General features: G+C 45.1%; 1 protein-coding gene across 1 annotated transcript; it reads left to right on the top strand.

Annotated features, from left to right (window-relative positions):
* The first annotated feature begins 1,803 nt into the window (after positions 1 to 1,803).
* On the top strand, positions 1,804 to 2,941 carry LOC140233363 (uncharacterized). The gene is made up of 2 exons (XM_072313468.1): positions 1,804 to 2,328; positions 2,882 to 2,941. The coding sequence occupies exons 1-2, from the start codon at positions 1,804 to 1,806 to the stop codon at positions 2,939 to 2,941; spliced, it is 585 nt and encodes a 194-aa protein (XP_072169569.1).
* Positions 2,942 to 12,816: the final 9,875 nt, after the last annotated feature.

The raw sequence follows: 12,816 nt of genomic DNA, 5'->3' as shown, positions 1-12,816 counted from the left end.
CCTTTTTCAGAAGGGAAAGATAATATGGATGCGTATTTAAGCCGATTTGGAAAATACGCAGATAGTCAGTCCTGGCCGAGGACTAGTTGGGCAATCAGTCTTAGTGCACTGTTGCAGGGCAAGGCCCTTGATGTGTATTGTAGGCTTCCAGTTGATAAAGCCGATGATTATGATGCTCTAAAAGAGGCACTGTTGAGGAGGTTTGAACTTACCTGCGATGATTTCCGCAAAAAGTTTCGGTACTCTAACCCAGAGCAGGGAGAGACACCCAGCCAGTTTGTAGTTCGATTGGAACATTACTTGAGTCGTTGGATAGAATTGTCTGAGACAAAGCGGACATATGAAGGCTTAGTAGACATGTTGTTGAGACAGCAGCTTCTTGATAGAGGGGGAACCCCTTTGGCATTGTTTCTCAAAGAGAGGAAACCCAAGACTCTTTCCGAGATGAGTAGCCTGGCAGACACGTATGTACAGGCGCATGGTGGTCATTTTGGTGTCGCTAAGTTGAGTAAGGGTGACAAGAAGGCCAAACCACTAACAAGTAGACCCCCTAACCAGTCTAGTGAAGGGCAAAGTCGTACAGGGAATCCTAGTCGGAGTCTGCCTACGAATAGGCGTAGAGTTGGTCCATGCTTCATCTGTGATAAGATGGGTCATGTAGCTTCTAGGTGTAGACTGAAGCCTCAAGCTGCTAGTCTTGTTAGTACGCAAGGTCATAGAGGTCGCAAGCAGAGTCCGAGTAGGCAGTCAGATAAACCCCCTACGAAGGATACGCCCCCTGAAGTTGAGAGTGCTCAGGCGTCCTGTCCGACTTGTTCCCATGCTATGCAAGATAGTAGTCATAGGCGCGAAACAGGCGGGCTGTTGTTAACCTCATTTGATAGCCAGGAAGTTAAGGGAGAACCAGCTCCCAGGGCAAGGATTAAAGAAATCCCATTGATGTGTGCTCTCCGGACTGGATTGCAACCTTGTCGTGGTCGGAGAGCTTGCGTGTCTCAGTGACCCCTAGAGCTATGCCAGCTGGAGATTTATCTCCTGGTAGGGCCACCCAAGCTGGACAGGTCGAAGGGTAGAGACGAGACGAAAAGCAATCCACTGGTCCTCCAGGTTGGGGGTTGGGCACAGGGCTAACAACCCTGTCCTGTAAAAAAACAACTTGTTACGGAAACAGCAACGAACAAAACCAAGAACTTCAGGCGCGATGGGCTTCCAACTTCATCAACAGATGTATTTATGAATGGCAGTGGTGAAAGCCGCAAGGAAGCCACTGGCAGGAAAACGGAAGTTCTAAATGCCAAACGTAGTACTAAGATAGGTTACTGGAATGTGAGGACACTGTACGAAACAGGAAAGCTGGCACAAGTGACAGCAGAAATGAGAAGTTATCAGATAGATATTCTTGGCATCAGTGAATGCAGATGGACAGGATCTGGTAAGATTACCACCAACAGTGGAGAGACTGTCCTGTACTCTGGGAGAGATGACGGCCAACATCGTGAAGGAGTTGCAGTTATATTGAAGAAAGGAGTTGAAAACTGTATTTTGGAATGGAAACCTGTGAGCAGTAGGCTGATCAAAATTAGACTGAAGGGAAAGCATATCAATGCCTCAATTCTTCAATGTTATGCTCCAACCAATGATAGTGATGATTCTGTTAAAGATGATTTTTATGAGCAACTACAAGCTGAATTGGACAGAATTCCTAGACACGACATGAAAATTGTAATGGGGGATTTGAATGCAAAAGTAGGTAATGACAACACCAGCTTTGAAAGAGTTATGGGCAGACATGGCTGTGGAAACATGAATGACAACGGTGAAAGGTTGCTCGATTTCTGTGCAACAAATGATTTGGTCATAGGAGGGACACTTTTCCCACACAAGAACATCCATAAGCTGACTTGGATCTCACCAAATGGCAGAGACAGGAACCAGATCGACCACCTCATAATAAATGGTACATGGAGACACTCGCTCCTTGATGTCAAAGTGAGGAGAGGAGCAGATGTTAGCAGCGACCACTATCTTGTAGTGGCATCATTAAGAGTAAAACTTAGGAGAGCAGGCACCAAGAAAACAGGAAGGAGACAGTTTGATGTTCAAAAGCTCAACGATCCCAAGACCAGATCTTCTTTCATTCTTCAGCTGAGGAACAGATTTCAAGCCTTAGCAGATCTTGACGACACCGATAGGGAAATTGATGAAATGTGGGAGAAAACTAAGACGACATTTGTTCAGACAAGCGAAGAGTGCATAGGCTACAAAGGAAAGGAAAAGAAAGAATGGATTTCAGCAGACACATGGGACACCATCAAGAAACGGAAAGAGGTAAAGAAACTTGTAATTAATACAAAGTCAGAACGGTTAAAGAAAAAGTATAATTGCAAGTATCAGGAAATGAATAGGACAGTCAAGAGAAAGGCAAGAGCAGATAAAAGGAGCTGCTTAGATGGTCTAGCATCTCAAGCAGAAGATGCCGCGAAGAAAGGGGAGCAAGGTAAAGTTTACAAACTTACCAAGATAATTAGTGGAAAGTGCAGCAGAATGTTGAACAACGTATGGAGGTCAAAACAGTATAGCACAAGAACAAAGCTGAGGCTATACCAAAGCTGTGTCCTCTCCACTTTGTTGTATGGATCAGAGTGCTGGAGAATGACAGAGAGAGACGTCAGAAAACTGTCAGTCTTCCATACACGAAGCCTCAGAAGAATCCTTCAAATTTTCTGGCCCAATAAGATATCTAAAGAAGAACTGCTCTCCAAATGCAACCAAGAAGACATGAGTACTATTGTTCTGAGACGACGATGGAAATGGATTGGGCATGTACTCAGGATGGATGCTCAAAATATCACTCGTGTGGCACTTCACTGGACACCCGAAGGGAAGAGAAAGCGGGGACGTCCCAAGACCACCTGGAGAAGAACAGTGGAAGGAGAATTAAAGGCCCTAAAACATACTTGGGGATCTATCCAGAAAATCGCCCAGGACCGTCAGAAGTGGAGGATGTTCGTTGCTGCCCTACATGCCAATAGAGGCATAATGGGCAGTAAGTAAGTAAGTAATTGATGTGTGCTGCATGTCAGCGTCATTGGCGGAGTCAGTTACCTGTAGTAGATGGTAGGATTGGGTCCACGAAGGTAGCTGTGCTTCGTGATACGGGCTGTTCGGGTGTAGTAGTGAGGAAATCTCTTGTGACTTCTGATCAGTTCACAGGCAAACATAGACAATGTCTTTTGATTGACGGAACTGTGCGTCAATTCCCTGTGGCGCGCGTTCACATTAGTTCCCCATTGTTTGTAGGCACTACAGAGGCCTTATGCATGGAGACGCCGGTCTTCGATGTCATAATAGGTAACACTGAGAATGTTCACTCGGTCAGTGACCCCCATCCAGGTTGGAAGGATGATGATGTCATATGTGATGGTAGTACTAGTACTAGTGTAGGCATGGCTGTGCAGACAAGATCTCAGAGTCGGGAATCTAAGCGCCCGCAACGCCCTCTTGTTGTTCCATCGGAAATCCCAAATGTATCCCCTGAACAAATCAGGCAGGAAACGGCAACCGATCCCACTTTGAAGAAAGCCAGGGAGCTTGCTCAGGTTAGGTTGTCAAATGAAGAGAGGAGAGATACACACTTCGTCTTCGAAGACGGACTGTTGTACAGGATATTCCAGCCTAAAAGCCAGACTAGTAATTCGGTGAAACAGTTGGTAGTGCCGAGGCCATTTCGAAAGGCAGTGTTGTCCCTTGCTCATGAAGGTATCATGAGTGGTCATCAAGGCATAGGTAAGACTACAGAGAAGGTTTTGTCTTGTTTTTTCTGGCCTGGCATTCATGCTGATGTTGCTCGTTTCTGTCGCTCTTGCGATATTTGTCAAAGGACGGTGCCAAAGGGGAGAGTTCCCAAGGTACCACTTGGTCAGATGCCAGTTATTGACACACCTTTTCTCCGAGTAGCTATCGATATAGTAGGTCCTATCCACCCCACGACGACCAGGAAGAACCGATACATCCTGACGATCGTCGACTATGCATCTCGATATCCGGAGGCTGTTGCACTACCCAACATCGAAACTACCACAGTAGCAGAGGCTATGGTCGAGGTGTTTTGCCGGGTAGGTGTGCCTCAAGAGATACTAACAGACCGAGGTAGTCAATTCAAGTCTGACATGAGAGAAGTTAGTAGGTTACTGTCCATTCGACAACTAACCACCACCCCATACCATCCGATGTGCAACGGATTAGTCGAAAGATTTAACCAGACGTTGAAACAAATCTTGAAGAGAGTCTGTGCTGACCGTCCTCACGATTGGGACAGATACTTGGGACCAGTGTTGTTTGCATACCGGTCCGCCCCCCAGGCTTCGCTTAGTTACTCGCCATTTGAGTTGATCTATGGTAGGCAGGTGAGAGGTCCCCTAGAGATTCTGAAGGACTTGTGGAGTGGTCAGACTCATGACCCAGAGTTGAAGACCACGTACCAGTACGTTGTCGATCTCAAAGAGAGGCTGAAGAGTACGCTAGCAGCGGCTCACGAGGAACTACGTAGGGCAACATCCAGGAATGCAAAACACTACAACGCTAGGAGTAGGCAGCGTAGATTTAACCCGGATGACAAAGTACTAATCCTCCTACCCACTGATCACAATAAACTTCTCCTACAATGGAAAGGCCCATTTAGAGTTGCACACAGACTTGGTGACAATAATTATTGTCTAGATGTCAATGGAAAGATGAAGACTTTCCACGCCAACCTGTTGAAGAAATACACAGAGAGAGTAGACATGAGTAAGATAACCTCTAATCATGTGAATGAAGGTTCTGATGTGTATGCTGCAGGGATGTTGGAAGTCGTCGCTCAGGCTACAATCGTCGACCAGGACGACGCCGACGACGCCGACGACGAGGTAGTCGGACCTCCAACCCCCAGCCCCATGACCGTACAAGTCCCAGTCCTAGAGGCAAACGAGACTGTAGAGGACGTAAAGTTCGGACCAGACGTGGAGGCTAAGCAGCAAGGCCAGATAAAGAGGTTGATGGGTGCGTATAGGGATGTCATGACTGACCTCCCGGGTAAGACACACCTAGGCAGCCACTCAATCCGGCTGACATCAGATGACCCGGTCAGACAGAAACCGTATCCTGTCCCTCATGCCCTCCGCGACGTGATTGAAGAGGAAGTTGAGAAGATGGTCGAGCTGGGAGTCATAGAAAAGTCTAACTCCCCATCGTGAAGAAATCTGACGGCAGTAATCGCTTCTGCATCGATTTTCGACGGCTGAATCGCGTCACTGTCTTCGACGCCGAACCTCTTCCCAACGCAGAGGAAATATTCGCCGGACTGTCAGGATCACACTACTTCTCCAAAGTGGATTTGAGTAAGGGATACTGGCAGATCCCTCTCTCAGATGACGCAAAGGAGAAGACAGCATTTCAGACTACAGATGGGCTGTACCATTTCCGCGTAATGCCTTTTGGGCTAGTCAACGCACCGGCCACGTTCAGCCGAGTGATGCGGAAATTGCTGGCAGGCATGAAGCACGTGACAAACTACTTGGATGACATCCTCATACACACACGGACATGGGAGGAGCACCTCGATACACTACGCGAGTTGCTTCGACGACTGAGAGCAGCAAGACTGACTGCTCGCCCCAGCAAGTGTCAACTTGGTTGCAAACAAGTAGAGTTCTTGGGACACCTCGTGCAACACGGAAAAGTCCAGCCCATGCTAGACAAAGTGGAGAAAATCCAGAACGCGACTAGGCCAGAAACCAAGAAACAGCTGCGAGCTTTCATAGGTCTGGCTAGTTACTACAGACGCTTCATCCCAAATTTTGCGTCGATCGCAGCACCCCTGACTGACAAGACGAGGAGCCGAGAGCCAAGGCAAGTACAGTGGACTGAGCGTGAAGAAGAGGCCTTCATGCAATTGAAGGGTAGTCTTGTAGAGAGCCCCATTCTCTGTCTACCCGATGTCCAGCGAAGATTCATCGTTAGGACAGACGCCTCATCAACTGGGCTCGGAGCTGTTCTCCTCCAAGAGCACGATGGAGAGAAACATCCAGTCGCCTATGCGAGTCGTAAACTCTTGGCTCGAGAACAAGCCTATTCCACGATCGAGCGAGAATGCTTGGCATTGGTGTGGGGAATTCACAAGTTCCAAACGTACCTTGAAGGCACTGAATTCACCCTTGAAACCGACCACCAACCTCTCCTCTATCTCAACCGTACCAAATGCATCAACAGCAGAGTGATGAGATGGGCTCTCGCCCTCCAACCATTCCGCTTCCGCATCGAAGCCATTCGTGGCTCCGACAATGTTGGAGCCGACTTCCTAAGCAGAAGCTGAATTTCTCTGTATTGCCCCATTCTCTGTTTTGAATGCATCTAATGTTTACATTTTGGCTAAGGTATATCAATTAGTGTGATAGAAATATCTTAATTTAGTTTAGGGGAATATATATCTTCCCAGGAGGAAATTTTAATTATAACCTTTTTTTTTTCATTAGGCATGAAGAGTACATGTCAGCCTTAGGACGAAAAAGCGTCACTTTATTTCATTTGACAGGTTACAGGGAGAGAAAAGCATAACAAGTGAAATTAACTTTTATGTTGGGTTTGATAAAATAGTGAGAGAAAATAATTCACTCATAGTGAGTGAAAATAGCTCTTCCGTTGGGTCTGGCAAAATGTGATACATTTTCTTGAAATGGGGGGTAGTGTAAGGAGTTGATTTAAATCTAATTTAAATACCCTCCAGTCTGGGAGGAAGTGAATTTGCATATGAATTTAGTCGGGTTGGAGGCATCCCACATGCAGGTGTTTGACAGCTATTGTTCCACAGCATAGCTAAGTTTGCAGCAGCCAGCGTATGTATAGGCAGGCTCACAAGAAGTGAAGCTGCCACACCCTGTCCTGCCACCAGACAGACCAGACGCTGCAGAGCCTTGTCTAGCAGTGATGCCACAACTGGGGTGTCCAAGGCCCAACTGTAAGTTTCCGTTTGTCTTATTTATAAATTTTGTAGTATGGATAATGGTTTGAGTTTGCTCAGATAGTAATTGGTACTGTATAGTTATATTTCTGGCGGTAAACCGTATTCTATAATTATTGATACCCGGACAGTTTAGAAGCCCCTCCTTATTGTCTGCAGTTGTGATATGAATACAGTTTAAGTTAATTTAAGAAAGTTGATATAGGGTTTTTTGTTTGTATTCAAGTTTGATACGAGGAGGACTTTTAAGGGTGTGTACAGTTCTGGTTGAGGTGAGGATTTAGCTTTTAACGTTTTGCGAGATATTCAGAAACCACTCTATGAGATGTCACAGAGCATGCAATTCTAAGGGGTATCAAAAGTTTATTTGATGAAAATTGGTTTTGGAATGGCTGAGATACCCCAAAACAGGGTGAAACAAAGAGATCCTAATAAAAGGCGTGGCCTGTCGCCTTTTACTATTATCACTTGTTTGGATATCTCGGCCATTTGAAAACCAATTTTCATCAAATAAACGTTGAATCCTTCTTATAATTACATGCTCTTTCATATTTCATAAGAGGTTTCTTATTATCTCACTTAGGAATGTTATAAACCCCGAGTCCTCACCACAACCAGTACTGTACAGTCCCTTGAAGATAATAATTGTAAGGAAAAGGAGTAATTTTGATAGCTGAAGTTTGGCGTACAGTGTAATACGCGGAATTATGTCCCCGCGTAGTGAATTGTAGTGATGATGATGTTGTGGATTTAACGGTTTGCTGTATATTTTGAGATTAGGGTACATTTGAGAGGCCCTTGTGATATTTCTGTATTTTTTATATAAATGGTTAAAATAGGCTGTTTGAATGTATATATAATGCCCTCATTATGTTTGTGAGTTGATGACGGCAACAAGGTAAAGGTATTACAGAAGTGGATAATTATTGTAAGACAGTTGCCTCGTAAGATGTTGTTTGTAATATTTTTCCAGACGGCTGTTAAGGGTATAGTGGAGCTTCGTCCACATAAGCTCACACAATCACCGGGTCGAGACTCCACAGGTGTCTCCTGTTCAGCCGCTGCCTGGCCTGTTTGCCCGGATTTCCCTCGCCGAGTTCGAGACGCACCCCCTCCACAATAACGCCGGTTACACGGGGCTGGATCCGTCGCCTTCGCTGAACCGCGGTCGACCGGTCGAAGGACGTCGTTGTCGCCCCGACACATTCTCCAAGCGCTTCGCGTTCGCCGTCTCCAAGGACGTCGCATATGGAGAACGCCGATTCGCGAAGCAAAATCAGTATGACAACATTTCCCAATAGATGATAAACCGGAACCACAAGTTTTTATTGGACTGAACTCTGAACGCTGACCGACATTATGGTCAGGGATATCTTTTGTTGTGGCAGGCCACATACCCACGCCGTCTCATAAGTCAATATTGTGAGAAGTGTTGTAATACTTGGTTACTCAGTTTATAAGTCGGAAGATTAACATTGAGAGTTATTAGTTTTGGAGTTAGAAGGTTGTTAGTATGTGATATATTGGATAACAGTCATTAACGATAATCTGCGAGATATGTTTAAGTTCTGAGCTCAGAAGATCATTATATTGTACGACCGGATGTATGATTTGAAGACTTAATTACACTTTAATAAATGCACACATAATTTTAACGGTACTTTATCTCTTCTTATATTTCATTTCGGGTGATCAAACTGCCTCATCTAGACCAATAAGCTAGTTCACGTGTAACACACTGTGTCAGATCGGATGCCCCACTCTTTTGCATGAAATATAAAGTGGGAGAAAAGTGGCAGCAACAACATAAAGACTTTTTGTTCTTGTTGCTTTTTTTTTTTTTTTTGCTTGTCAGACGACTTTCGGCGGAAAATCAGACCTTAAAAGTATGAAAACATTTTTTTTTTGAAATATCTGTGAGAGGGAGCGGAACGACCGAACGAGGGAAGGGTGTGTATGGGGGGGGGGGGGGTATCCCTCTCCCACACGAGGAAGATTTTGCATTTTCAGACCTGAAATTCAGCGATCTGGTGCTCACTTGTGGTGAAAATTTTGTTTTCTTTTCTTTAAAAAAACAATAAGAAAATGAAATATTCACAATATATTATTGAATGACAAAATCGTGGTATTTCAGCTCTTGCTGTGCGACATCACTGTGAAGGCCTACTAAATAATGGGGCCTATCATCGGCGTAGACAGGATTTGATCTTAGGAGGAGCGATTATGTGAGGGAACGAATCAAACGAGGGGGGAGGGTATGGTAGGGGGGTTTCCCCCTCCTATGGTGAAATCTCTTTGCGTTGAAAATTTTGACATTTTTCAGTCCAAAAACTGCCGTTTGTAGCTATATTCTTCGCTTTGGAAATTAAGGGGGCACACCAGGCGCAACTGCTGTCCATCACTGGCAGCAACATCAGGAGAATGGCATAGCGATTAAATGCGAGCGAGCGAGCATGAAAATTTTAACATTTTACAGTCTAAAAACTGCCGTTTGTAGCTATACTTTTTCGCTTTGGAAATTAAGGGGGCAGCATAAGGCACAACTGCTGGCAATTACTGGCAGCAACATCAGGAGAATGGCATAGCAGTTAAATGCGAGCGAGCGGGGCGAGCGAGCTTGAAAATTTTGACATTTTACAGTCCAAAGACTGCCGTTTGTGGCTGTATTTTTTCGCTTTGGAAATTATGGGGGCACACCGGGCGCAACTGCCGGCAATCGGGCAGCAACATCAGAATGGCATAACGATCAAATGCGAGCGAGCAAAGCGAGTGAGCTTGAAAATTTTGATATTTTACAGTCCCACATGTCCTTTGTGGCTGTACTAGTATTTTTTCGCTTTGGAAATTAAGGGGGGGGGGGGGGCGCACCGGGCGAAAACTGCTGGCAATTACTGGCAGCAACATCAGGAGAATGGCATAATGATTACATGCGAGCGAGCGAAGTGAATGAGCTTGAAAATTTTGACATTTTCCAGTCCCAAAAACTTTCGTTTGTGGCTGTATTTTTTCGCCTTGGAAATTAAGGGGGCGCACCGGGCAAAAACTGTTGGCAATTACTGGCAGCAACATCAAGAGAATGACATAATGATTAAATGCGCGCGAGCGAAGCGAGCGAGCTTAAAAATTTTGACATTTGACAGTCCAAAAACTGCTGTTTGTAGCTATATTTTTCGCTTTGGAAATTAAGGGGGCGCACCGGGCGAAAACTGCTGGCAATTACTGGCAGCAACATCAGGAGAATGGAATAATAATTAAATGCGAGCGAGCTTCAAAAATTTGACATTTTACAGTCCCCAAACTGCCGTTTGTAGCGAAGTGAGTGAGCTTGAAAATTTTGACATTTTCCAATCCTAAAAACTGACTGAGTACGGAGGTCAGTCGCCACGTCTGCACTCAAACATTGCCGCGCCGCCGCGCCTGGCGACACTCACGCCAGTAATCGCTCGCATTTCAGCATTCGCATGGGTCGTTTGACATCGCATTTAAATCCATGATTTTAGATATGATGCCTCAAACCGATTTTGCTCAAATTTCGTAACTAGGAAACTTGTGAAGCTTTATGGACATAATCAAGCGAATTGCCGCAGTCCTTTCATTTTCGCGTTGCATTGCAAAAAAGCGTGGAGACTCCTTATAAGGGGTGCCCCGGGGGTTGCTTATAAGGGGGACGGGGTTACTTATAAGGGGGACGGGTTACTTATAAGGAGGGGCCCCCCTTGTGAGTGGGTTTCCCGAACTGATCTTGTCGGGCTAAACTGTCATGTGTAGAACTAAGTCGCAAGTGGGAAGTCGTACGAATGGAAGCAACAACAGCATTAATTTCCACCCAGAATCTATCTAGCTGACAGATCTAGTTCTAGATCCAGCATAAGGTCTAACGTTAGGCCAATTTAATGCAATGACAGAAATTTTACATTGTAGTTTATTTAACAGTTAGTTACATTGCCAACAAGCATGGCCGTGCGTGATGCCTGGTGTCCAACTTAACAAGGTAAAGTCTAAGAATGTAAGGGTTGTAACGTTTGTAACGCTAGGCCTAAATTTGACCGAAAGATCGGTCTGTATCTGTCCGTCGGGGAATGTTCCGCGGAGACTACGTCTGGCTTCACGGACCAGTACGCTGATACACCTCATGGTGGACTGTACTATACCATACTAGAAGAAGATCTGTCTACGGAGCTCGAGGACAGCGTTAATGCTAATGGCAAAATATAAAAGAGTCCTCCGGACAGACGGATCTTTCTGTCTAACGTTAGGCCTAACGAGTAACGTTAAATTTATTTTTCCTTACCGGGCGATACTCAAAACCAGCTGAAGCAGCCGAGGCAACTTGCAGAGTTACAACTGTGTCACACAATTTTGACTGTGAAGCCCCTTTTTTCGAGCTTCATGCGTCCCACGCCGTTTCTTTAGAAAAAAGTTGCAGGTATGGTCAGCAGCTCGCCGTGGATCGTGGCCGTATTATGCCCGCGCCGAGTCAGCGGCGGTGCGTGTTCGTTTGGACTTCGCAGCGATCCTCCAGATCCAGCACCTCTGTGTTTGTGCAGCGTGCGTGTAGCAGGTAACCCGTACCCGCGGCACCTTTGACCGAGTCACAACAAAACACGAGGAACAATTCAGCCGGAGGACGGCCGGATGGAAGTTGGTTGGAAGGCCGAAATAGGATTTTGAGGAGTGACACAATAGATTACCGATTTGATCTTTAACCAAAGAATTTGATAGAGCTTAATCATCAGAGATTAAAAGAATCCGTACACACTGCGTTTCACTTTTGCATGATTATAGTGAGGTTCACACCTAGGTCCCTTTACCTTAAGGTTTTCTAAACCTCGAGGTTTTGTAAACTACGAGGCACTAAACTCCAAGTTAGCGTAGACGTAGACGCATGTAGTTTAGAAAACCACGACAAAACCTTAAGGCCAAGACACCACGACAACACCACAAGATTTCTTAGGGTGTTGTCGTGGTTTAAGCGCGTAGTTTAAGCGCGCTGTGGCAGCGCGCTTAAACTATGACAGATGTGAACGGAGTTTTGTTAACCACGACGCTCAGTTTTTTCCACAATAGTGTGCAACCCTATGTGCAAACTAGGCGCCCTTTATTTTCTCTCGCAGTTATCTTTACCTCGAGGTTTTGCTAACTGCATGTAGGTGTGAACGGCATCGAAGTTTTGTCGTGGTTAGGGGAACGCATTTTTGCGCTCGTAGTTAGTATAACTACAAGTTTTTGGATAGGTGTAGACATGGCTTATGTTAAAGTAATAAACACACTCGATGAAAAATGCGCTAAAATATTGTGGTAAATGGAAATATGCGGTCTGTTATTGTTGCGTTGATGCGCGTTGTGTCCATGCCAATGGCGCAGTGTGCGTGTGGTTGGCATGGGCACAACGCAACTTTTATTTTTCATGGGATAAGATGACGCAGATTTAATCAGTCAGACCGCAACGCTGCTGTTAATGAGCTCAAATCAAAAATTTATCGTACGCGCAGGTTTTTGCGCATGTCCTTTTCAGCACCCGAGATTTTGCGAGATAATTCAGAGACAAAGTGCATGGTCTACGAGATTCACTTATTGACGACATGAAGATCTACTATCCGTGAATAATTGACATGGTTTGTGAATATTTGAAATAAATCACACCTTTTAATACTTACATTATATAAAATGAGCTTATGATACCATTATTCATATCTCTGCATTATATCGATATTTTCCAAACGACCCTGAGACAAATTAAAACAAGGCTTTCTATTTATTGCCAACCCGACCCGTTCATAGGTTGAATCACCACATGAATGATAGTCAACGTTTTAGAT

The sequence above is a fragment of the Diadema setosum genome, chromosome 9 (genome assembly GCF_964275005.1).
Source record: "Diadema setosum chromosome 9, eeDiaSeto1, whole genome shotgun sequence".
Classification (NCBI taxonomy): Eukaryota; Metazoa; Echinodermata; class Echinoidea; order Diadematoida; family Diadematidae; genus Diadema; species Diadema setosum.
The sequence above is the reverse complement of the archived record's forward strand: the minus strand, read 5'-3'. Positions and strand labels throughout refer to the sequence as shown.